The 26,352-nt window shown below is 38.0% G+C and overlaps 1 protein-coding gene and 1 pseudogene across 4 annotated transcripts in view; one reads left to right on the top strand and one right to left on the bottom strand.

Moving 5' to 3' along the window:
* Positions 1–26,352, top strand: part of PDSS2 (decaprenyl diphosphate synthase subunit 2) — a 279,875-nt gene that overhangs the window by 193,751 nt on the left and 59,772 nt on the right. For 3 of the 4 annotated variants that reach the window (XM_022553618.3, XM_089921620.1, XM_022553615.2), the window contains 2 exons: positions 14,641–14,814; positions 15,755–15,886. In XM_022553618.3, coding sequence (XP_022409326.1) covers positions 14,641–14,814; positions 15,755–15,886 — 306 coding nt within the window. Of the gene's footprint in view, positions 1–14,640; positions 14,815–15,754; positions 15,887–20,721; positions 24,648–26,352 lie in introns of those variants that run through there. The other variant, XM_089921619.1, reaches the window with a different exon arrangement.
* Positions 802–1,108, bottom strand: LOC149747873 (small ribosomal subunit protein eS24 pseudogene; annotated as a pseudogene).

The raw sequence follows: 26,352 nt of genomic DNA, 5'->3' as shown, positions 1-26,352 counted from the left end.
AAGCCCCTATTATTGTTTTAAGCCACTACGTTTGGGGTAATTTATTATGCAGCAGTAGATAATATACTCACCCATGTCCTTTGCCATATAATTGTGATGCATGTGAACAGGGTGTTCTTATATTCCCTTTAACCCTGAGCTTAGCCATTTGATTTGCTTTGGCTAATAGGAGGCTCTCTTGGGCCTCTGCCATCACCATGAGAAAAACATGTCCTGGCTAGACTGCTGGTCCAAGAAGAATGGGAGACACTTGGAGCAGAACCTCTCCACCCAACCCAGAGACATGCAGTGAGAAGCAGAGCCACCAATCTAGATTAGCTGAATCCCAGCTGGTCCACAGACACATGAGCAATAATAAATGATTATTGTTTGAATCAACTGAGTCTGGGGGTAGCTTTACCACGAGTGAACTGGAGTCAGATGGAGTCAGAGAATCCATGGGAACCTGAAGGTCTAGGCCAAGCCCTTAATTAGGGTTCTGATTTGAGGAGCTAATTGGAGGCTTCTAGCCTGAGTACCGAAGCCTTGCCTTCTAGGGCTAGGACCCACTTAGTAACTGGAATGCCAACTGCCCCCTGGCTGGAGAGAGCAGAGGTTTGGTATTTGGAATTTCAGGAAATCCATGTCAAGACTGTTCACAAAGCACCTACAGTGGGGTTTTTTTGTGCTTTTCCTTACGTTTCCATAGTTTATTAATTCTCTTATGAAAAATCTGCATAATCACCACAAATAAAGTCATTGCAAAATCTGCACCTTCTTTTTGCCAGCACCAACTTCCTTCAGTCTGTTTTTGTGTTCTTTTCACTGTTTTCTTGAGATCTTTTTCTTCTCATAAAGACCATGTCTTGCAAGTCTGTGTTTGGCTTCATGAATTGTAAATCATGCTGAAGCCAGGTGTCTTGCCACTACCAAAATGGGTTTTTTTAAGCCAAATTCAAAGATGACATCAAGTGTGGTTTTGTACATTTTAGCAAGTTTTTCCCAAATTTCTGTCTAAGGCACTGTTGCCTTCCTTCCCAGGATGAAGGTCATCAGTGATCATTTGTTTCCACTGAAGTAGTTGGTTGGTCATGCACTCCCTGGTTAGGATTTATACCATGTTGTTCATGATGGCAGTCAGTCCTCAGCAGCCGGAGAGGACTACAGTGTTTTATATGGAGACATTATTGTGCAGTGTGAAAACAGAAGCACGGGATAGTGATGGAAAATTCAGAGCTTTGCAGACTATTCCCATAAAAATGGGTGAAGGTGGCCAGGGGAGGTTGACTAGAGAAAGGAAATAAGTGCATTTGAGTTCAAAGAAGCTAATTAACCTTATTAAAGTGGAATGGAACTCATACTGAAAATTTTCTTTTATAGGTTAGAAATAGGAAAATTTCATTTTCCATTCTTTGAAGTAAAAAATATCCCAAGTATATATACATGTAAAAAGTACCTTTAAAAGAAAGCCTATTTTAAGAGGTTTGAAAGTGAAACAGTGAGTACAGTATAAACGCATTAAGATGCTCTGGGGTGTATTTCATTGGTACATTTACTCACAACCTGTCTCTCTCATTGTACCCAAGGCATGTATTAATGAGCTAATAAAACATGCCATGTCATGTTTTATTGTTTGCTGGGCATCTGTTCAATCTTGTATCACTCACATATCCAAGACTTCAAAGATGCTGGTGGTGGTGATAATAAATACCTATAATTTTACTAACATCCCTTTTTCATAAAGTAGACACAGTCTTAAGTCATTCGTTGCAAATAAAACTGTTGAGTTTATTCAGATTTAAAAGCTATTGAGTATGGTTTAAATGTTTTTTTATTAAGAAATATATCAAGCATACAAAAGAGTGTATATGACAGATCTATACAGTTTAAAGACTGAAAATAAAATAAAACACCTAGGTGCCCACTACCACATTTAAGAAATAATGCTGTCTATATTTTTTTAATCCACAAAATGTTTTTATTTAAAAGAAAAAACAGAAAATGTATTGTGAAGTAAGCTTATTAGAAATCAAATATAGGAATATTATATTAGATATGCAAAGGTGAGAAAGCAAAGGTTGATACAGATATGAAGAAGGCAGAAAAGCCCTTGGTGACTGAGAAAGCTAAGTGTGTATAATAGCCCTTTCGATTAAGCAGGCCCTCAAGTTTAGAGTGGGTATGGTTGGTGAATGTTTTTATTTGATAAATGTTTAAATTGAATTTGTACGCCATTTAGAGGTACTCCAGGTCACTCACTGTCAGCTATCGCAGCAAAGCATCTTAAAAGGCAGTTTATTTGCCTGAGAGATGAAGCATCACTATTAAGCTTGTAAATTGTTTAATAGAATACCATTTTGATCACAGGACAAGAATAGACCATTCAGAAAATGAAGCCCAAGACCTCAATTACCATCTGTCTATATGCCAGTAAGTCCCGATTTAATCTCCATCCCAGATCACTACTGAATATTTTGCTGCTTATTCAGTATTTCCACCTGGTGGTATCACAGGCATCTCAGACTCAGTACTTATAAGACCAGATGTATGACCTTTCTCTCCAAACCCATTCCCTTGTCCTCTGTCTTCATGAAGAGCACCACCATTCATCCAGGCTCTCAAGTCAAAAACTTCCGAGTCATCCTTAATACTTCTGCCCTTCACCAGGCTTAGCCCCATGGCTGCCTTACTCCATCTCCTGTATCACCACCTTAGCCAGAAGCGTAACTGAGAGGGAGCAGAGAAAGCAAGTTGCTTTCCTCAGCACTCTCTTCAGTAGTAGACTGTGGTGGTTAAAAACAAACCAAAAAAAGGCCACAAATTCTTTAACTCTCCTCCCATTGTCTCCTATCGAGTGGTGAGGATATATGACCCTTGAACCTCAGTGGGCTTGTGGTCCCCTCAACTGATAGAATAGCGTAGAAGTGACACTACCTGAATTCTCAGGCTGGGCCATAAAAGGGTCTCTTAGAATTGCTCACTCTCTTGAAACGCTCCCTGTCTCTGCCGCCTCTCAGAATTTAACCACCATGCAGTGACAGACCATGGGTAGGTGCTCCAGCCCCCCATCCCAGATGGGCCTGATGTGTGGGGGACTCAGCCAGTTCATTGGAAGTGGACCTCTAGCAGTTCAATTCTTGCAGCCCCAGCCCTCTGAATCATCCCTAGCTTTTTAGGCCTTCCCACCTGAGGCGCCAGACATCATGGAACAGAGACAAGCTGTCTTCTCTGTTCCCTTCCTGAGTTCCTGACCCCCAGAATCTGTGATCATGATAAAATGGTGGTGGTTTTTTTGCCCATGAGTTTTGGGGTAGTTTGTTACACAGAAATAGATAACTAGAATATAGATCTTTCCAACATGCTGGTTAAGACCATGCTGAAAAGATGTTGGGAGAAACAGTATAAATATACTTCCAAAACATCACTGATTGAATCCTAAGATTTATAGAGAAGGTAGTTACTTTATTCAGCCCGGGCTGCCATAACAAAATACCATAGACTGAGTGATTTAAACAACAGAAATTTATTTTCTCGCAGTTCTGGAGATGAGAAGTCCAAGATGAAGGTTCTAGCAATTCAGTTTCTGGTGAGAGCTGTCTTCCTGGTTTGCAGATGACCGCCTTCTTACTGTGCACTCACACAGTGGAGAGAAAGCCGAGTAAGCCCTCTGGTGTCTCTCGTTATAAGGACACTAATCCCTACCCTTATGACTAATTTAACCTTCTTTACATACTTACTGTAAATATAAATACACTGGCAGTTAGGGCTTCAACATATGAATTTTGCAAGGACACATACATTTGGTCCACAACAGTAGTCAAGAGCAGTACCTTGTTGATGCCCTCACTCCCCCACCATTGATGGCACAGGCTGCGGCCTGGCTTTACCCCATGCCTCCCCCTTTTGCATGGTCCAAGATGCCATCCTCTCTTGCCTGAGCAATTCCAGTAACCTCTTCCTTCTCCGTGTGTTCAATCCTCCCATCTTCTAGTCTTTCTCCACACCACCAGAGATCTCAAAATGCGGATCTGATGCTGCTGTTCCTTCATCTCAACCCCCAGTAACATCTCATCACTCCATGGATAAATACCGAAATCCTGACGGTGACCCAAAAGACCCTGCATAATCCGACCCAGTCTATCCCTCCAACCTCACCTTGTACCATTTTTACCCTCACTGTCTGCATATCAGCCCCAGTAGCCTTCTCTCATTCCTCAGACAAAGCATTCTCCTTTGTATTTACAATCCTTGCATACTTCTTCACCTTTACTAACTTATCCCTTATTCATCCTTCCTGTGTCAGCTCAAGTGTCACTTCCTCAAGAAAACTACTCCCCAAAGCCCCAGTCTCAGTCAGGTTCTTTTATTACTGCTGTCATAAAAGTATGTTCATTTTCCCCATTGGAAGTGTCTCAGTTTGCAGTTACATATTTATCTGTGTGGTTATCTGATTGTCTGGCTTCCCTTCTAGACTGTAAGAACTGTGAATGCAAGGACTCTGGTTTTCTCACTGGTGTGAACACCTAAAACAATGCCTTGTCTGTAGAAGATACTCAGTAAATAAACAAATGAATGAATGGAGGAAATACAAATGGTTAATCAATGAAATTACTTCCCATATTTAAATGAAATGCCACTTTTCACCTGTTAAATTCACAAGTAAAACAATAATTCTACTCAGTGACAAGACAGTCTCAAACTTGGCTGGTCAGTGTGCATATCAGAACCTTTCTATAAAACAACTTGCAGAATATTTTAAGAAACTTTAAAATGTTCAAATCTATTGTCCCAGTAATTCTAATCATAGACTCTATCTCTAGTAGCCAGCTTCCAAGGTGACCCCCAATGAGCCCCACCTCCTAGTATTCTGAGTCTAATTCCTTCCCATACTATACTAGGTTGGTCTGTGTGACCAATAGCATACGGCAGAAATGATGGTGTGTCACTTCCAAGATTAGGTTATGAAAGATTGTGACGCTTCCCCCCGGAGTGTGCTCTCACTCTCCCTCATTCTACTGGATCACTTGCTCTGGGGAAGCCAGCTACCATGTCATGGGAGCAGCCCTGCAGAGTGACCCACGTGACAAGGAACTAACACCTGCTGCCAGCAACCACCCGAGTGAGCTTAGGAGCGTATTCTCCAGACCCTTTTTGTGGCTGTTCCCTGAGCGTACAGCTTGACCACAGTCTCCTGAGACATCCTGAGCCGTAACCAGCCAGCTAAGCCATGCCTAGACTCCTGACCCTCAGAAACTCTGAGATAATAAGTGTGTGTTGTTTTAAGATGCTACATTTGTGGATAATTTGCTATGTGGCATAGATAACTAATACTCCATCCTAAGGAAATTCTTCCTAAAATGTTTTAGTAGTTTGCTAATGTTGGCAATGCAGACTTTATATAGTATAAACATTTCTCATCTTAAGGAATGAATTCATTGAAATGCTTTCAGCTACAAAAAATGGGAAATCCAATTAAATAGACATAAAAGTAAGGAAACATGTTTTACTCTAACTGAGCATGCAGAGGTAGTCAGGCATCAAGGGACAGTTAACATGACAACTCCAGATATCAAGGTTTTCTCTATATCTCTGTTCTGCTTCCTAGTGTCCTCTTTATTACCAAGCTTGTGACAGTTTGGCTACAGTAGTCCTGGGTGTGGCTCATCAAGACAGAGCAACATCCACAGGTGCCACTTTTGCCTGGATCTCTTTCTGGGAGCTCTGCAGTATACTTTCCTCATGTCTTATTGCCTAGAATTGGACCACATGCCCATTCCTAAGTTAATCATTGACAAGAGCAGTGACTACCTGAACAAAATTAGGGTTTGTTAGTAAAGAGAGAGAGGGAAGTAGATCCTCGGTGAGCGACTATCGTGTACACAGTAGGGAGCTATCTTGTTTCACTTTTTGAGCAGCTCAGATTGCTCTTGCCTCTCAGTTCCCGCTGGCCACCACTATATGTTATCCCTGCTTACCTGGAATATAACTTAACCCCTAATGGATCTTCCAGTTGTTGCCCCTCCAGTCCAAACTGCCTCCGAAGCAACCCATCTAATTGCATGTGTAGTCATATGACTTCCTGCTAAAGACAGTTTTCTAGCACCTAAGTAATAAGATCCAACCCTCTGGACCTCTCACCTACCTGACTAGCCTTGTCCTTCTTCATCTACCTTTCCCACTGTCTGCTTCAACAATATGGAACTAATATTGATGCCCCAAAGTCATCTCATACCTTATCTTCTGGCTAATTCCAGTTTATTATTCAGAACCTGATTCAGCTAACAGTTCTCCAACTGAAGCCTTCCTTGGTAAAACTAGTCACTCCCTTCTCTGTGCTGTAAGCATAGCTTTCTTTTCACATACCATACTAGTTCCTGTGTACTGTCTTTCTCCCTTACTGAACTTCTGCTAAAGGTCAAGGAGTAATACCTAATTCTCAAATCTGTCGGGCCTGGCGTAGTAAGCACACACAAAAATTAATTGAACTGCATCTACTGCACATTTACATGGTATATCAAGCACCAACATACACTGCACGTTTCACAGCAAGCCAAGTTTCCCTTTGGTGCTGTTTGTTCATCTCAAAGAATTAAGCAGCGTTCCCTACTGCCCCTACCGTGCAACCCCTCTGAAGACTATCTGCTGCCCTCTAGCTGTTCAAAGCTTTCCCCATCCCAAGGATACCCCTTGCTGAAGGATTTGAGCTGTAAAACAGCCTTCCCTTCTCCATCCTGACCCCTCCTCAACATATCATTCCCATACATCTCAGCAAGAACTGACTCGTGGGGAGTACAGGAAGGGGCTGGCTAGCCCTAGACCAAAGAATTCCTGACTTTTAAATTCCCTGACAACCATTCTCTCTAATGTGTGAGTAAAATTTTAATAGCTTTATTTATTATATAGAAGCACTTTTTAAAACAGACTTTAGTTATACATTTATCACATCTTATCAGTTTCTCTCCCATGATTTACATAGATACCTACTTTACTGTCTCCAGTGTGATTGGATTATAAATCAAAGCAAATTATTTCATCCTATTAGATGATGCTGTTAAAATGTTATACTCTTTCCCCCTTCCTCAGGATTCCTGAAAAAATACTATGACATCTACTATTCCTAATCTTGTTACTTATATGCTCTAGATTCTTGGATCTTTTCAGTGGATATTATTAAAAGACTTAATTTACAGGTTTAAAATGCTTTGTTGATACATAAATGAAATGTGTCATTTACTCTTAAATACAACCTACTTTTTAGACTGTAAAAGATATTTTTAAGTATTTCTACTATGTATTAAGCAAAATAGAATCTGACTGCTATACAGCTAAGACCCATCTCTGCCATTTACTAATGTCTGATCGTGATCGAAATACAGCCTTCAAGTCTCCTTACCTACTGAATGGGAATAATGATAATTAAGATTTTTGAGAGGTAATAGAATAATGAACATGAAAGTGTCATCACATATTGTTGACTCCCAGGAAATATTAGATTCTATTCTCCCCCTTGCTTTCTTCTTATCCCTAAATTTAGGGAGTCTTTTTGAAATTTTCCTTGACTTTAAAAAAATAAATAAAGCTGGTAAACATTTTGGCTGTTGTTTAGCTTCTCAAAATAGCTGAAAAGGCTGATTCAGAGCAAACATTTAAAATGGTGAAATGTGGCATTAGATCTGATCTCTTATCAGACCCAAATTTATGCTGCATAAATATACAAAGATATATATTTTAAAGATAAATTATAAAGGTAGCAGCTCAGTATATGAATCTGAAAGAAGCATGACAACAGGAAATATTTGCATGCTTTCTTTAAAGTACTTTTAACACTCTTCTTCTCTGATAATGTGAAAAATAGAAGTTTGGCTTGGCAGGTTCCGGTTGGGGCTTGAACATCTTCCTGAATCAATTAGTTTGCCTTTGTTCTGTGACCATGGACTAGACCTTTAATCCCAAGCAGCCACTTTACAAACACACTTTGGTTTCATGTAAATAGGTATGTACAAATGTATTACCACCATTAGGAAAGCAACTCAAAGTACACATTCCCCAGACAGCTCAGTAGCAGAACAGAATATTATATCTGAGTACAACCACCAGTGCCACTGTCTTGGGAAACATCATCTTGCAAGCTTCCGGGTTTTTTTCCTGTGTGTTTTTTGAACTAACCTTGCTTGAGCAAAAAGGTCATGTTACAGTGAATGAGAGACCTACATTTTAAAAATTAATATCCTTCAGTCTGACAGTCCTTCAATAGGTATGTTGACGTATATTACCTTTCTGAAAAAGAGAAAATCCCATCAAAAGTCAATGTTCACTGAATGTATCCTCCTTCTATAAACTGTACAGATGTAAGTTGATGCTGTAAGTATATCTGAATCTCATTTACTCTGACTGCTGTCATTCATTTCACACCAATTCTGTATATCTGATGTCTGAAGATACTAATTTGGATGTGGTTATCAAACTAGTTTCTTGGTATTTTACAATTGTACATTAACTTTTCCTTTGTAATAAAGCATGCTCTATTAATGTATACATGGCAAGCTGACAGAAATGAATAGAGGGACTTTGTTTCATTTGTAACCAAGGTCACGATAGGTAATAATTTAATGTTCAGGTAATAAATTTTCAGATTAATTTAGGAACAGAATTATTGTCTTATGACCTGATTAACTTATGATAGCAGATTTCAAGGGACTATATATTAAGTGTTTCTCAGCTATCTGAATTTTCTAATTTTGTTTTCGGAGATCGTGTATTAATTGAATTAAAATGTAGAAATGGTGAATAATAAAATGTCTTAATCAGAATAAGGAAAATATAATAAAACTGAATCTTTGACCATTGGAGATCTTCCAAGAATTATTCTGAGATAGAACTGTATTGATTTATCTATTATATTAATATCCACATATAGATAGATATAGATGTCATTCCTGTATCGTGAGCTTCTTGAGGACAGGCTATTCATTAATAAATATTATTAATAAATATATTCCTATCTATATTGCTTTACAAAGAACCTAACCCATAATAGAAACCAAATGTTTGTTATATGAATACATGAGGATGGTATACAAACCACGAAAAGTTAATTGAGAATCATATAACTTTTTTAAATGTTAAGCATTTGAGACCAAGAAATGTAAAATTTTATATTCATTACCCTTTTTTAGGAACTTTATTTTATTTTATTTTTTTGCATCTTTATTGGAGTATAATTGCTTTACAATGGTGTGTTAGTTTCTGCTTTATAACAAAGTGAATCAGTTATACATATACATATGTTCCCTTATCTCCTCCCTCTTGCATCTCCCTCCCACCCTCCCTATCCCACCCCTCTAGGTGCTCACAAAGCCCCGAGCTGATCTCCCTGTGCTATGTGGCTGCTTCCCACTAGCTATCTATTTTATATTTGGTAGTGTATATTTGTCCATGCCACTCTCTCACTTCGCCCCAGCTTTCCCTCCCTGCCCCGTGTCCTCAAGTCCATTCTCTACATCTGCGTCTTTATTCCTGCCCTGCCACTAGGTTCATCAGTACCGTTTTTTTAGATTCCATATCTGTACGTTAGCATACGGTATTTCATTTTTCTCTTTCTGACTTACTTCACTCTGTATGACAGACTCTACCGGTCATATTTGAGACGCCTGTTTCTTCACAGCCTCACCAACACTGAGTGATGCTTTAAGGCGGTGGAAAGTGGTTTGTTTGTTTGGTCAGAAGCCTCCAAATCAAGATGTTGTCAGGGTTGTATTCCTTCTGGAGGCTCTAGGGGAGAATCCCTTTCCTTGCCCTTTCTAGTTTCCACCTTCATTTCTTGGTTTGTGGCTTCATTCTCCATCTTCAGACCCTGCTGCCTCCCTTTTATGAGGATCCTTTTGACTGCATTAGGCTCATCCAGTTAATCTGGGATAATTCCTCCATCTCAAGATCCTGAATTAACATAACTGCAAAGTCCCCTTTACCATGTAAGGTAACATTCACAGACTCTAGGGATTAAGATGTGGCTATCTTTGTGGGGGACCATTATTAGCCTACCACAGGGAGATTTGTCATTCATCTGTGATAGAAAGTGCACATACCTTTCCTTATTGTCTTTTGTCTTCTATTGTTTGTGGTTCTTTTGCTTTTATTTTTTGCTATGTAGAGTTTATCCTGATAAATTGTGTGAAATGCAGAGCAGTCTTAATTTTCTTCCAGAAATCTATTCAGTTGTACCAGCACCATTTACTGAAAAGTCCAACTTTTCCCTAAAATATAGTAAATTCCTGTGTATAGTTTGATTGATTGCTGGACTTTCTGTTTCATTCCATCATTTGTCTATCTAAAAAGTGCACTTTTTTTTTTTTAATTACCGAGGCTTTATAATATAGTATCTGGTAGGGCTAGACATCATTAGCTCTCCTCATCTACCCTTCTTCCCCCCACCTCACCCTACACTGCTCTTCTTTTTCATGGCTTCCTGATTATTCTGGTTATTCTTCATGCTGTTTCCAATATGAACTTTAGAATCAGCTTATCTGAGTTGGGGGGGAGGGGGGAGGGGGGGTGTTAATTTTATTGGAGCAACTTTATGAGGTTGGATCTTACTATCTTTAAACATGATATGCCTTTATATTTATTTAACTTGCTTTCCTTCAGTAGTATTTTAACATTTTTTTATATCAATTTTGTACATTTCTAAGTTTATTCCCAGCTTTTAAATCTTTTTTTCATAGATATAATGTAAGAAAAGGCCCTATTTACAATACTTTCTGATTAGTTTTTATGTATGAAAGCTATGGTTACATCTATTATGTTAATTATAAATTATATTGATTTTATATGCTGCTACCTTACTGAATTATCTTCTTGTTTTAGTAGTTTTTTGGTTGAGTTTTGTATATTGGTCTTCCCCAATATACAGTTATACTGTCTTCAAATAGTGATAGTTAAACTCTTCCTTTCTAATTTTTATACAGCTATCCTTTTCTTGCCTCTTCTATTACATTGTTAAATAGCAATGGTATTGTGTTCATCTCTGTCCTGTTCCTGATTTTAGGAAGAAGGGCTCATGTGTTTCCCCATAAAGTATTTGCTGACTTTTGGGTGATCATGCATGCTTGTGCACACACACACACAAACACAGGCACCTGTCATATTAAAGAAATATACATCTGGAATGAGGGCATTTTTTTTTTCCTTGTTAAAATAGTTCCTGTTTCTGCAGAAACTTATTAGATTAATCTGTGATGGATGAGTTATCATAATTCAAGTATACAGTTCTTTTTTTCTATCAACTATTCATTGTCATGCAATAGTAAAAGCATTAAAGATGCAGCAAGCTTACAAAGTACTATCTTCTAAAAGAAATAGGAGGCATTTTCTTCTTTATTATTGTACTTTTGGTTATGCAGACACTTAGATGTTATAAATTTTTATATCCCCCATAAATCTGGTCAGAAATTACTTTTGATTTTGTTGATTAAGTTAAACAGTCTATAGTAGGATAGAGTACGGGGTACAAGTGGTCCAAAGTAAGATAAAAGACTACGATAAAAATGATAGATCTTAAAAAAGAAACTGAGGGGCTTCCCTGGTGGCACAGTGGTTGAGAATCTGCCTGCTAATGCTGGGGACATGGGTTTGAGCCCTGGTCTGGGAAGATCCCACATGCCACGGAGCAACTAGGCCCGTGATCCACAACTACTGAGCCTGCGCGTCTGGAGCCTGTGCTCCTCAACAAGAGAGGCCGCGATAGAGGCCCGCGCACCGCGATGAAGACTGGCCCCCGCTTGCCACAACTAGAGAAAGCCCTCGCACAGAAACGAAGACCCAACACAGCCAAAAATAAATAAATTTATAAAAAAAAAAAAAGAAAGAAACTGGTTTATGCACTAAACATTTTGTGTTTTGGTCTAATATTAACATGACGTCTGTGTAAAATGACAAAAAGAACCAGTGTTGAATCACATTCGTTATATTTCCAGTCATTCTGCATTATCCCAGATTGCTAAATATGTTCTTTGCATGAAGTTTGAATTACTGTATACATTTAGTGTCCTATATGACATTTTTGTCATTGGTAGAGATTTCAGTAATTAAAATGGGAAACAGGAGCTTAGGTTATTTTCCTTACCAAAACTATGTTCCTTGGAACCACATTACTGTGATGGTTTTCGTGCTCTTGTACATTGGATGTCTTAAGCTGAGTGCAGTTTAGGGGATCCTTTCTGTATAATTACAGGAAGGTCTTTCTTTCCTTCAACACTGTGATCTGACCTGTGACAAACCTGTACTATAGTATGTAAATGGCTAACAAGTCAACTGCAAACCAACTGAATGTACAAATCTTAGTGCTGGTGCTGAAATCTCTTCAGAGTAGTGATCATGATCTCAAAGTTTATTTCAAAATTTGCAAGCATCAAGTGTCAGTCATAACTGAAGATGAAACACTAATGAATCCTCATGCTTTAGGTGTACTTGCTTTTTAGATTTTTTGGTTCTCTGCTATTTTTACCATACTGTTTCATTTAAATTTCCTACACACAGGACTTCCCTGGTGGCGCAGGGGGCCTGGGTTGATCCCTTGTCAGGGAATTAGATCCCACATGCATGCTGCAACTAAGAGTTCACATGCCACAACTAAGGAGCCTGCATGCCACAACTAAGGAGCCCTGGAGCTGCAACCAAGGAGCCTGCCTGCCGCAACTAAGGAGCCCTTGAGCCTCAGCTAAGGAGCCCACCCACCGCAACTAAGGCCTGGCACAACCAAATAAATAAATATTTTTTTTAAATATAAATAAATTTCCTACACACTAACTTCGTTTGTGCCATTGAAATAAAATTGCAATATATTACATTTATAAAAAAAGAAGAAATACGCATCTGTTCCTGTTTTATTCAGTGCTTTTTTCCCATCAAGAATAGGATTTGAGGGCTTCCCTGGTGGCGCAGTGGTTGAGAGTCCGCCTGTCGATGCAGAGGACACAGGTTCGTGCCCCGGTCTGGGAATATCCCACATGCCACGGAGCGGCTGGGTCCGTGAGCCATGGCCGCTGAGCCTGTGCGTCCGGAGCCTGTGCTTCGCAACGAGAGAGGCCACAACAGTGAGAGGCCCGCGTACCGCAAAATAAAGAAAGAAAGAAAGAAAGAATAGGAGTTGAATTTTGTCAAGTGCATCTTTAGTATATCTGGAGAGATAATATGGTTTTTATCTAGGTTTATTAATATGATATTTCACATATTTTAAAATCCATTCTCAGATTTCCAAAATTAAATGCTATCATTTATTTGCAATGTTTTATGAAGCAGTTTATGCACTGTTTCTCCCCAAGTGGCTTTTTGATTATTACACAATACTATGTTGCATATGTGTAACTGTTGCTATAAGTGAAACTCTCTTTTTGTTTAAAAGCATGTAAAATTAAGTTGAGAATTTGATCTGACCAGTGGGTTGAAGATTCCCTTCAACATGGTGAAAGAGGTGGGACTAAATCTAAGATCATTTTTTAATGGTGTCTAAGTTTTCTTATTATTTTTTATTTTGTCCCCAAATAATGGTGGAAGGAGAAGGATTGTGGTATGGGCGGCAGGAAGTAAAGTGTTTGAGTTAATTAATCCTTCTGGATGGGTTCTAGTTAGTTTGAGGTTTCAAAGAAACACCGTAAAATGAGCATCATTATGTATATCGCTTCATCATTCTTGTCCTCAGAGAGCTAACTGCTTAAAGCAGAGCTGTCCACTAGGGTAGCCACCAGCTCCTTGTACCTATTGAGTACTTGAAATGTCACTAGTGATGTGCTGTAAGTGTAAAATATACACTGATTTTGAAAAGTTAGTGTAAAAAAAGAATGTAAAATATTATTAATAATTTTATATTGATTATATGTTTTATTTTATTATAGTAATACTTTAGATATATTGGGATAGATAAAATGTCATTAAGATTAATGTCACCTGTTTCTTTTCGCTTTTTTAATGTAGCTACTAGCAAATTTTTAATTGCATATGGGGCTTACATTATAATTTCATTGGACATCACTGGTCTAGAGTCAGTAGGTATGTGTATGCTTATGCTTACTTAAAGATACTACCGTGATTTTCGTAATGTAAAAAGATGAAATTAAATAAACTACAGTTATGTCTTCCCTTATCATCTTGTTTCTTCTTATGGGAATAAACTTTGATGAATAGTATGATCTAATCATACTCCATTTTAATGGGTTACCTTCTCTCTGATTTTTTCTATCTACCTGCTTATAAGAGATTGCAGTTCCTTCGCTATGCCCTTGACATTTTAACATAAGTTAAAGACAATAGGATTCTTATGTTTTGGAATACTAGCACTTAATTAAGAACTGATATGAATCTAGAAGAGAGTTAGTTTGAAGGTCTAAATTTCTAATTTTGCCTTATAAGTATATTTTAATAGAAGTTCCCTAGCTCAAAATAAAATTTCTTCAGCATTTCTTTCATTTTTTCCCAATTACCCTAAAAAAGCAGTTCCCACCTCCTTAGTTCTCTTTAGGTAGAGGTGAGGGTCAGCATCTTTTAGTTCTGTCTTGTTGCAACAGCCTGAGTGTTTTGAATAGTTCATTTTTTAATGCTTATTCTTCAAAAACTGAAACAAATTACTCCTAAAACCTTTTTAATCTTGGCTTTTGTTGCAATTTTTAGGAAAATCATATCACAGATGATATTGGAATATTAACTTGGAAGAAGCAGACTTTTCTCTCCCATGGTGCCTTATTAGCAAAGAGCTGCCAAGCTGCAATGGAATTAGCAAAGCATGATGCTGAGGTTCAGGATATGGCATTTCAGTATGGGAAGCACATGGCCATGAGTCATAAGGTATTTGCATACCCTTTCTATTTTTTCTGTACTTAAATAGCTAAAATGATACACAAGAAACATTTTACCATTTAATGAACTGCTTTTATATCTCAAAAACTGTCTATTGAGTACATAAAATCTATCATTTGTGGTGGTTATTACATAATATAAACAGTACGATTGGTGAGTACTGTATAATTTTGATAGAAAGCTACAGCTTACTTAAACCATATTTGTGATGTTTGTCTCTTCTTACCACCTGAAAGGGTTCTTGAAAGAACTCTTGCAAATTATTAAATAACATGTAATGTTGCCAGTCACAAAATGGAAGAATATTTGCATTTTTGTTACAGTTCCCTTATAGTTCCTATGTAAAACAAACTGTGGAAAGTTAATGAAATTTAGAAATATATGGAGCAAAGTTGAAAGCTTTAATTCCAATAACTGATTCTTTTGAATGGGTATAATGAAATATAAAATGTCTCAAGATTAGCTGTTATTTTGTTACCTCCATGTATATGTAATTTTAAATTCCATTTAGTACATATTTCTTAGATGCCATTTAAATAGCTCATAAGAAGGGGGAAATATATACAAAAATATGTAATATCTCCAGGTGAGTTTTTATGTACTTTATTAAATCTTTGATTAATTTATTTATTATTTGATTATATTTATTAAATAAATATAATTTATGATCCTTACCTTGAACTTAAAAAGCAAAATAAAGGCTGCTGCCAAATAAAAAAGGAATATGTTAGGGGAAAACTATTTTAAAAGTTTTTTTAAGATTATTGTTAATCATATGAGCTGTTCTTTTGCTTATTAAAGTACATCTAAAAACTGAGTTCCTTAAGCTTAATTTTTCACTGTAGTAACTGGTGCTTTCTGAATATGACTAAAACATGCCAATGTATATGCATTTCACTGATTTAACTCTTTTCACTACTCCTTCTAGATAAATTCTGATCTCCAGCCTTTTATTAAAGAAAAGACCAGTGACTCCTTGACTTTTAATCTAAACTCAGCTCCTGTAGTCTTACATCAGGAGTTTCTTGGAAGAGATTTGTGGATTAAGCAGATCAGAGAGGTAAAATGAAATTACTCTTATTTTAGGTGCCAATAGTATTTGGTTGATTTTAAAACATAACTCATATTTTATGATGATCTAAGACTGATCAGCCATATGGAGCATATAGATCAGTCATATAAGAGCTTATTCATATAACAGGTAAAATTCTTAATTTATAATATACATTTTTGAGAGGTAAGTGTTAGTTAAAAGTTAGAGACTGCAGTACTGTGTTTTCTTATTATCTGAATTCATAGAATAGTGCAATACAAAATCTGTGCCTGTGGTAAATACTAATTAACTCAGATGATTTTTTTTTTCTAAAGGCTTTCAAAAATTGGGCTATGGTAATAGCATCACCCTTTAACTGACGGCAATTTCCCATATGTAGACTCTAGCACAAGCTGCAGAATTCCAGGAGTTCTGCCTGTCACTTCATTGGGTTATTTTAAAACAAACTTGGATCCTGAGTACTCAAGTTCTGAGGCATTATCAAAGGAAAAAAAAAAAAAGTATGGTTAAGTAAGAGGGGTAAAGGGACTTGGGTGAATTTTCTACTTTTTTGTGGGGGAGGGAAGGTATGGAAGATGAGAGGGAGCTTTTTTAGGTTTTTCTTAAATCCAGAAATTTTTTTGGTTTTTTTTAAATCCAGGTACAAAAAGTTCTTGCCTTTCTATCCAAAACTTCATGGAATTTATTTAACTTGGTGGTTTTAATTGATTGGGTTAATCTGAGACTGGACAGGGGAAAGCAGGCACAGCTGAGGTGGAGGTAGATGGCACACTTCAAGTAGAGAGAGCCTGAGCTTTCTGCTTTTGGAAAGATAAGATTTTCCCTCTCCAACCACTCCTCCCTAATTGATCTCAAAATACTTACAGCCAGCTTAAAATCCGTTATATTCACCAGGTAGAAAATGAGAGGATTCCTTTCTGGGGAAACTGTCAAACCCAGAGGAAAAGCCCTGCAGATGTGGACTTTTGGGGCTCCCTCAGTAAACATGCCGTAATCCTGGCCAGCTGCCTTACAGTGAGGTCCACCAGTTGACAAGCCTCAGAGTATCCAAGGGCACAGAACATCCAACTGAAGTAGAATAGCTAATAAAGGACCACTGGGCATTTGACAGCAGCCTCTGCCGTGAAAGAACAAGTCAAAATCAAACTGATTAAAAAAAAAAAAAAAAAAAGGAGGGAACTTAGAGGAAACAGAGGCAGTGCAAGGGGGAAAAAAGACATTTCCAAATGTACTACAATCAATATATTCAGTGAGATAAGATATTAAATCCATGAAATAAGAACAGGTGATATGTAAAAAAGGACAATTCAAGAATAAGAAATCAGAATTATAAAGTATAAAAATATGAAAGCAGAATTTAAAAAAAAATTAGAAGAAGGGGCCTCCCTGGTGGTGCAGTGGTTAAGAATCTGCTTGCCAATGCAGGGGACACAGGTTCGAACCCTGGACCGGGAAGATCCCACATGCTGCGGAGCAACAAAGCCAGTGCGCCACAACTGCTGAGCCTGTGCTCTAGAGCCTGTGTGCCACAACTACTGCAGCCCATGCACCTAGAGCCCGTGCTCTGCAACAAGAGAAGCCACTGCAGTGAGAAGCCCATGCACCGCAACAAAGCATAGCCCCCCCGCTCACTGCAACTAGAGGAAGCTGTCACGCAACAATGAAGACCCGAGACAGTGAAAAATAAATAAATAAATAAATTTATTTTTTAAAAAAATCAGAAGAAGAATGGAAGATATTAAAAGAATCTCCCAGAAAATTGACTAAAAAGATAATAGAAAATAGAAAAGATAAGAAAATTAGAGGACCAATCTGAGAGATCTTATATCTATTATGAGTCCCAGAAAGAGACTTAATGAAAATGGAGGTGAAAAATTAATAAAGAATTAAAAGAAAAGAAAAATTCTAAGAAATGAAGGACGTGAAGGTGTCTCCAAATTGAAATGGCACTCTAAATTGTGAATTTTAAAAGACCTACACCAAGTGACATCATTATCAAATTTTGAAACAATGGGGATAAAGAAGAGATCTTAATACTTCCAGAAAGAAAAACCTACATACAAAGGATCAAGAATCAGAATTGTCTTAATAGTGACACTGAAAGCTTCAAGACAATGAAGTAATAACTTCAACATTCAAAGAGAAATTGTTTCCAAATTAGAATTTTATGCCAGTCATATTATCAAGTGTGATGTTAAAGACAATTAAAGCATAAATAAAGTCTCAAAAAACTTACCTCCTAAGCATCTTTTTTTAGGGAGCTGGTGATGTATTCTATCAAGGGAATAACCAAGAAAGAAAAAGATGTGGAATTTAGGAACTAGGGCATCAGACATAGGTGTGAGATGATGGGAATTCCCAGGACAATATGAAGGGAAGAATAATAAACAACAACAAGAATGCCAACCATAAGAGAACTACTTTGTGCCAACCACTGTTCTAATGAGAAACCTGAAGCAGAGAGAGATTAACTTGAGCACAGTCACACAGCACTGGTAAGTAGTAGAGCCAGGATGCAAACCCAGGCAGCCTGGCTACAGGGCCCACATCTGTAAGTACAATAGCATGCTACATTGTCTCTCACCCATGCAAGTCCTAGGCTGTTGGCTCTGCATCCAGGCTCAACTGGGGCAAGAGGACAGAGATCTCCAGAAGTAATATCTCCAAGGAAACAATGGAACTGATGATCCCCTAATGTACTTGGCCATATTGAGAATTTAGGGACAAATTAATAACAGGAACATAGAAAGTACCAGTTAAGAGTAAGAGTACCAGTTACCACTGCTGCATAACAAATTACCCCAAAACTTAGCTGCTTAAAATAATCATTTTATTATGTTCATGGATTCTGTGGGTCAGGAATTTGGACAATGCACAGAAGGGATGACTGCTCCATGATGTCTGGGGCCTCAGCTGGAAAGACCCAGAGGCTAGAGGTGATTCAGTGATGCTGGGGACTGGAATCATTTGGAATCTCCACTCACACCTGGCACCTAGGCTGGGCTGTCAAGAAGACCAGGCTTCTTAACAACCAGAGTATTCACACGTGGCTCCTCCACTTGGCTTGGCTTCCTCACAGCATGGCAGCCTCAGAGTAGTCAGACTTCTTTCTTGCCAACTCAGAACTCCAAACACAAGTGTTCCTTCCAGCAAACAAGGCAAAGGCTGCACCTTCTTTTATGACCAGCCTCTGAAATCACCCGCCATTTTCATGATCTCCTATCAAAATAGTCACAAGCCCACCCAGAATCAAGGGGAGGGGCTGTATACCTCACCTATCACTGGGAACAATTTCAGAGAATTTGGGGCCCACGTTTTTAAACAGCCACATTAAACATATGATACGAAATGAGGCAGTTCTTAGCTGTAGTGAATAAATTTTTAATGTATAAGAAAGAAAATGTAATCATAATACTTAACATGGCTTAGAGGATAATAATTTATATAGCATAAAAATGTAAATACCAAATACTGATTTAAACCAAAAAGTATAATCACTGGGGAGAGGGTAGGGGAAAGGAATGTTTTTGGTCACGTAAGAAATGTAATTATTCCTTTTATCATAGGATCAATAGATAATGTCTTAAAATTTAAAAATCAAGAAAACAGTATTTGAAGATAAACAGAAGAAACAGCTAAAGTGAGGGAAATGAGACAGACAAAGTCTGGAGAGTGCTAGGATATTTTGTTAGAAGTCTTGTGTTATTAGACTCTTTAAATACTATACATAATTTAAACCTTTGGTTTAAAAGTTTATATACTTTGCTATAGTAATTGCACTTCTAGTAACGTATCCCAAGAAAAATAACAGAGATGTGGGCAAAGATTTACATATTAAAATATGTAGTAAAATACTAATTATAAAAGGAAGAAAATGAAAATTGATCCATTTGAAAATAGAAAAAAGTTAAATGAAGTATAGTACAATAAAATATTACACAACTGTTGAATATTGTATTATGAGCATTGTATTTGTGTGTTTTTTGACAGCTGAACCAAAAATGTATATACAGATGGTGTTAGTGGCTCTAATTGGATTACATTAGAATACATTGCAGATACACATTTTGGTTGAAAAGATCCAGCTAAATATGTTAAATGAAAGCTATCGGGGCTTCCCTGGTGGCGCAGTGGTTGAGAATCTGCCTGCCAATGAAGGGGACACGGGTTCGAGCCCTGGTCTGGGAAGATCCCACATGCCGCGGAGCAACTGGGCCCGTGAGCCACAACTACTGAGCCTGCGCATCTGGAGCCTGTGCTCCGCAACAAGAGAGCCCATGACAGTGAGAGGCCCGTGCACCACAATGAAGAGTGGCCTCCGCTCACCACAACTAGAGAAAGCCCTCACAGAGAAACGAAGACCCAACACAGCCAGAAATTAATTAATTAATTAATTAATTTTTTTAAAAAAGAAAGCTATCAAGTCTCTGTTGGCTATTCACATATATACATATATATATGTGTGTGTGTTTGTGTGTGTATATATATATATATATATATATGAGCAGCATAGATATGAATTTTAAAGAAGCTTCACAGAAAAGAAACATATTTAACTCTTAGTGTCTTTGCAAGCATGCAGAGTTGTAAATATAGACTACATGAGAGTCCAGGATTTCCTAAACAACTGGTGAAATAGTCCCAAATCATTATCTTCAATTTGATTTTCAGTTCAAAGGGATATCCTTTCCAAACAGCCTATGCCTTAGGCATTATCTCCAGTAAATTAAATAGATCTTGTCCAGAGGTCAGTAAACTGCCAAGATGACACCCATGAGCAGACGAGGTTACATCCTCCAACCTAGGTCCCCTGTGATCATCTCTAAATCCTCATCCTTCAGGAAGAACTGGCAGTTTATTGCCCACCTCTCAAGGCCCCACCAGACTGCTGTGATTTGCTCCATGGACTTCGGGCCCTTCTCCTTATATCTACATGTCTGAGTCATGAACAGGGTCACAGAAGAAGAGAAGGTGAATTTGTCTGAAGCAAATAAGAAATTTAAGAAATCAGTTTCTGTCATGCAGGGGGCAACATTTTTCAGATTAAAGACTCCTTACTTGAGTTTATTTTAATTTTCTAAATTTTATTCATGTTTATATAAAGCTCTCTATAATAATGATCTTGTTCTGTGAACACTGCCTAGTCAGGGTTAGGGAACACAATTTGCATAACACTTGAGAGGGACATTCTATCCTGAATCTCAAGGAGGCTGCTTATTAATCCTGAAATTAGTTCTAGTGCTCTCTTTCCAACTTTCTGTGATATTTTTCTCCTCTGCATTTTTGTAAACCTTTCTTCTCCCAGGTTTTGAATTTTATTGTAAGATCCTTAAGGATCGTAGTGAACTTACCTTTGAATTACCAATAGTCCTGTATAGTAACTTACTTGGAATAGTCATCTAATTAGTATTTGTCAGAAAGTGTGTGTGGTGTGGTCTTCGGGGAACAAAACTGGTGGCAACCTGTTTTGTTAAATAGAAAGAATCAAGTTGGCATAGCAGAAATGGTCCATAGAGGACCAGTATTTGGAAGACCTGGATTCCAGTTTGGGCTCTGCTAGCATCTGTTTACCTTGGTCACATTCTTTAACATCCTTTCTATTATTTTTTTTGCAAAATGATGGCATTGAACTAGATCCTTTCTAAGGTCCCCTTCAGCTCTCAAATAAATCTAAGAAATTTCTTTAAATAATCTCTTAGGCAAGAGATGCATTATAAGAAAATATTTATCTCTATTAGAAGCTAAATACTGTCTTTGACACTTAGAAATAGAAAAGTCTTTCTCCCAATGATGGAAGACAACTATGATTTGTTATTATCACATGTAAAATTATAGACAGGTTTGTGTCCCATCTCCCTTTTGATTTCCTGCTTAGGGAGAGTGAGAATTAATGACCAGAAAGGAAGGGAAGAGGGGATCACATACCCTTAGCGCCCATTCAACATCACTGTGAAGTCAAGAAGCACAGCACCTCTGGAATTTTTCATATCAGGCCCTGCTACCCCCTCCAACTTCCTCGTCCTCCCCAAATCTTAAGATCAGATAGCTGTCTTCCATCGCACCCTCAGGTGTACCTGTGCACTTCCGTAAGAGGCAGTTTAGAGCACCAGGCCAGACCAGAAACAGATGAAAAATATTTGTTAAGCAATGTCTCCATACTAAATTCTACAGATCCCTTCCTACCTTAATTTTAAATTTAAATTTATAGCTGCTGAAAAATAATGATCAGTTTAAAAATACTGATAGTGAATGGGTGATTCACCCTAGGGAGGTGAAGTCATTACTCAGCTATCATTTTGATTCCGAATAAAAGAAGGTAGAATCCTTCAGAGAACCACAGAGCTCTGACTCTCTCAGGGAGTCCAGGGGCTATTGCAGGTCAGCAAACTTTATTTTTAATGATCCTTCTAGTTTTCTGCTGCCATTATAAGTCACCTGAAGAAATAAGAATTATGATTATTTTTTTCTTGGCTATTTCTGAAAGTATTGAAATGTCACTTAGGCTTGTGACATTCTGACACTGTCATAACCATCCATAAAATACCTTAAGTGAACTACATATTACCAGTGCTAAACTATAACTCAGTTGTCCCTAGATATCCTACTTTTCCTTCTTATTCAAAAAGTGAAACAAAAATTGCTAGGCAAGGCTGATGTGCATGAATATAACACATATATATTCTTAAACAAAAGAGAAAGTGCACATTCAGAGAGTCCTCATGAATGCCACATGATATTTTTCTAATTATTTAAGTTATTTTGAGTTGTTTCAAAAGGAGTAATACTGACAACATCCTCTACCATAGAGGGTGTAGAGTGTGGGCATTTGAAAGGACTATATGAGACCACAAAGACTATGAAATGGCTCTAACTATCTCCTAAGTTAAAATATTTCTTAAGGTTTTCTGAGCACTTAAGGAAACAAAGTGCTTGACTGTAGGAGATACAGCAGTAAATCGCCTGATGGTTGTCTTGGCCTTGTTAAGAGAAGCACACAAATATAAGGAATACCGTAATTGATGCCAGTGGGGCAGCTCAGAGGAAAAAGAGTTTGAATCCAGTTGGAAAAGTCAACAAAGGGTTTGTGAAGTAAGTGATATCTGAGATAGTCCTTGAAGAAGATCTTGACAACAAAGATGGGAATAAGGGCTTCCTACACAACAGAAACCATGAAAAAGGGCTGCAGATGGGCAAGCATGCAGTGTATTCAAAGAAAAAAGAAGTATTATGATTTGGATGGAAGATGAAAAACATGGGGCATATAGGGATAGATGAAGAATTGCCAAAATAGTACATAATGACTATACTTAAAGACTTTGGTTCAAACAAAAACATGTATAGCAATATTTACAAAAGCCAAAAAGTGGAAACGACCCAGTGTCCGTCAAATGATGAATGGATAAACAAAATATGGTGTATCCATGCAATGGATTATTATCCAGCCATAAAAAGGAATGAAGTATTGATACATGTTACAATGTGACAAGAATGTTCTGGAACTAGATAGTGGTGATGGTTGCACAACATTGTGAATGTATTAGATGTCACTGAGTAACATAAATTCACATTTATGTTATGTGAATTTTACCTCAATTTAAAAAAAAGGATTTGGGGATGTTTGTCTTTAGAAAATGAACTTGATTCAGAAGTCATGGAGCAGAAATTGAAGTTTCTGAGCCAGGTATTGTCAAGGTTTGAAATGTGTTTTAGAGAGGTATACCTAACTACGTTATATAGAATCAGAAGAACAAGGAGATACTATAGAAAAGGAGATCAGTCAGGAGGTTGTGAGGAATCTGTTCATAAGTGCAGGGAAAAAGTCCTAATCAGAGTATTGGCCATGAGAAGGTAAGGAGGTTAGGTATAAAATTCACTTCAGAGAGAAAATATATAGGACCTGAAAACTGATATGATAGGGAGAACCTGGCAGATGTCTACTGGGGAGGGGTGGTCAGAGGCCAAAACGAGGATTTTGAACTTGGATAACAGAAAGAATTGTGCCATAAATAAAAACAGGAAAGTGAAGTGGGAACATTGGTACAAGTTTGGTTTTTGACATGGTGGCTTGAGATACACCGTCAGGGTTGGTGGACATCACCTTGGGACCTGGCCACAGGAGGAAACAGCTCAGTCCTCCTGTCAGCCTCATTTCCTTGCTCATGGCTTTCTGAGATCTGGGTAGATTTTTTTTTCTTAGTCAAACTGTAATTTTATATTTCACGTCTCTTCCGGATTCCAAGAGTGCATAGTAAGGAAAATGGATTATAAGTGATAACAAGACTTCTGCTTGAGGGAAAAAAACGGGGCTGGAGGAATCAGACTCCCTGACTTCAGACTATACTACAAAGCCACAGTAATCAAGACAATATGGTACTGGCACAAAAACAGAAATATACATCAATGGAACAGGATAGAAAGCCCAGAGATAAACCCACGCACCTTTGGTCACCTTATTTTTGATAAAGGAGGCAAGAATATACAATGGAGAAAAAAAGCCTGTTCAATAAGTGGTGCTGGGAAAACTGGACAGCTACATATAAAAGAATGAAATTAGAACACTCCCTAACGCCATACACAAAAATAAACTCAAGGGCTTCCCTGGTGGCGCAGTGGTTGAGAGTCCGCCTGCCGATGCAGGGGACGCGGGTTCGTGCCCCGGTCCGGGAGGATCCCACATGCCGCGGGGCGGCTGGGCCCGTGAGCCATGGCCGCTGAGCCTGCGCGTCCGGAGCCTGTGCTCCGCAATGGGAGAGGCCACAACAGTGAGAGGCCCGTGTACCGCAAAAAAAAAAAAAAAAAAAAAAAACTCAAAATGGATTAGAGACCGAAATGTAAGACCGGACACTATAAAACTCTTAGAGGAAAACATAGGCAGAACACTCTTTGACATAAATCACAGCAAGATCTTTTTTGATCCACCTCCTAGAGTAATGGAAATAAAAATAAACAAATGGGACCTAATGAAACTTAAAAGCTTTTGCAAAGCAAAGGAATCTACAAACAAGACGAAAAGACAGCCCTCAGAATGGGATAAAATATTTGCAAACGAATCGGTGGACAAGGGATTAATCTCCAAAATATATAAACAGCTCATGCAGCTCAATACCAAAAAAACAACCCAATCCAAAAATGGGCAGAATACCTAAATAGACATTTCTCCAAAGAAGACATACAGATGGCCAAGAAACACATGAAAAGCTGCTCAACATCACTAATTATTAGAGAAATGCAAATCAAAACCACAATGAGGTATCACCTCACACCAGTTAGAATGGGCATCATCAGAAAATCTACAAACAACAAATGCTGGAGAGGGTGTGGAGAAAAGGGAACCCTCTTGCACTGTTGGTGGGAATGTAAATTGATACAGCCACTATGGAGAACAGTATGGAGGTTCCTTAAAAAACTAAGAATAGAATTACCATATGACCCAGCAATCCCCACTACTGGGTGTATACCCAGAGAAAACCATAATTCAAAAAGACACATGCACCCCAATGTTCATCGCAGCACTATTTACAATAGCCAAGTCATGGAAGCAACCTAAATGCCCATCAACAGACGAATGGATAAAGAAGATGTGATACATATATACAATGGAATATTATTCAGCCATAAAAAGGAACAAAATTGGGTCATTTGTAGAGACATGGATGGATCTAGAGACTGTCATACAGAGTGAAGTAAGTTCAGAAAGAGAAATACAAATATCGTATATTAATGCATATATGTGGAACCTAGAAAAATGGTACAGATGAACTGGTTTGCAGGGCAGAAATAGAGACACAGATGTAGAAAACAAATGTATGGACACCAAGAGGGGAAAGTGGTGGAGGAGGGTGGTACTGGTGGGATGAATTGGGAGATTGAGACTGACATATATACACTAATATGTATAAAATAGATAACTAATAAGAACCTGCTGTACAAAAAAATAAATAAAATTAAAAAGAAAAGTGATAACAGGACTCCTGAACAGAGAGAGATTTATCATGTAAATGATAAAAGCCCCCTCCCCTTTTTTTAATGGGTTACCATAGCCTTCTGCATCTGTCTATTTCTTCCTCTTCTCGCATCAAACCAAAGGAAGAGAATATGAGAAAGTTAATTCCATGGAGATTGAAATTTGCCTCCAAAAATTAGCTTTCCCCGGTGAAGGAGATGGTAAAATCAGGTACCCAAGTTCTGAAGGGTGTTCACTTCCTTGCAGATGCCTTCTGTGCTCTCTTATTAGTGGGTAAGAATGGTCAAGATAGCAAAGAAAAGGCTTGCCCTGTTCCTTTATATTCTGACACCTTTCCAGCTCCGTAACTGGAGAGCCCAGCAAGGATTGCTTCTCCTCCCAAACCAAACTTAGCTAGCTGGCTGCTTCAACTTGGGGGCTAGCAGATCTAGTAGATATCTGATTTGTGACCTTTTAAAATCCTCATACACTATACCCAAACAATTTTGGGATGTGTCCTTTCTCCGTT

This window comes from Delphinapterus leucas, chromosome 12 (genome assembly GCF_059928025.1).
Source record: "Delphinapterus leucas isolate spDelLeu-1000000601 "Yukka" chromosome 12, BTC_Dleu_Yukka2, whole genome shotgun sequence".
Lineage (NCBI taxonomy): Eukaryota > Metazoa > Chordata > Mammalia > Artiodactyla > Monodontidae > Delphinapterus > Delphinapterus leucas.
The sequence above is the reverse complement of the archived record's forward strand: the minus strand, read 5'-3'. Positions and strand labels throughout refer to the sequence as shown.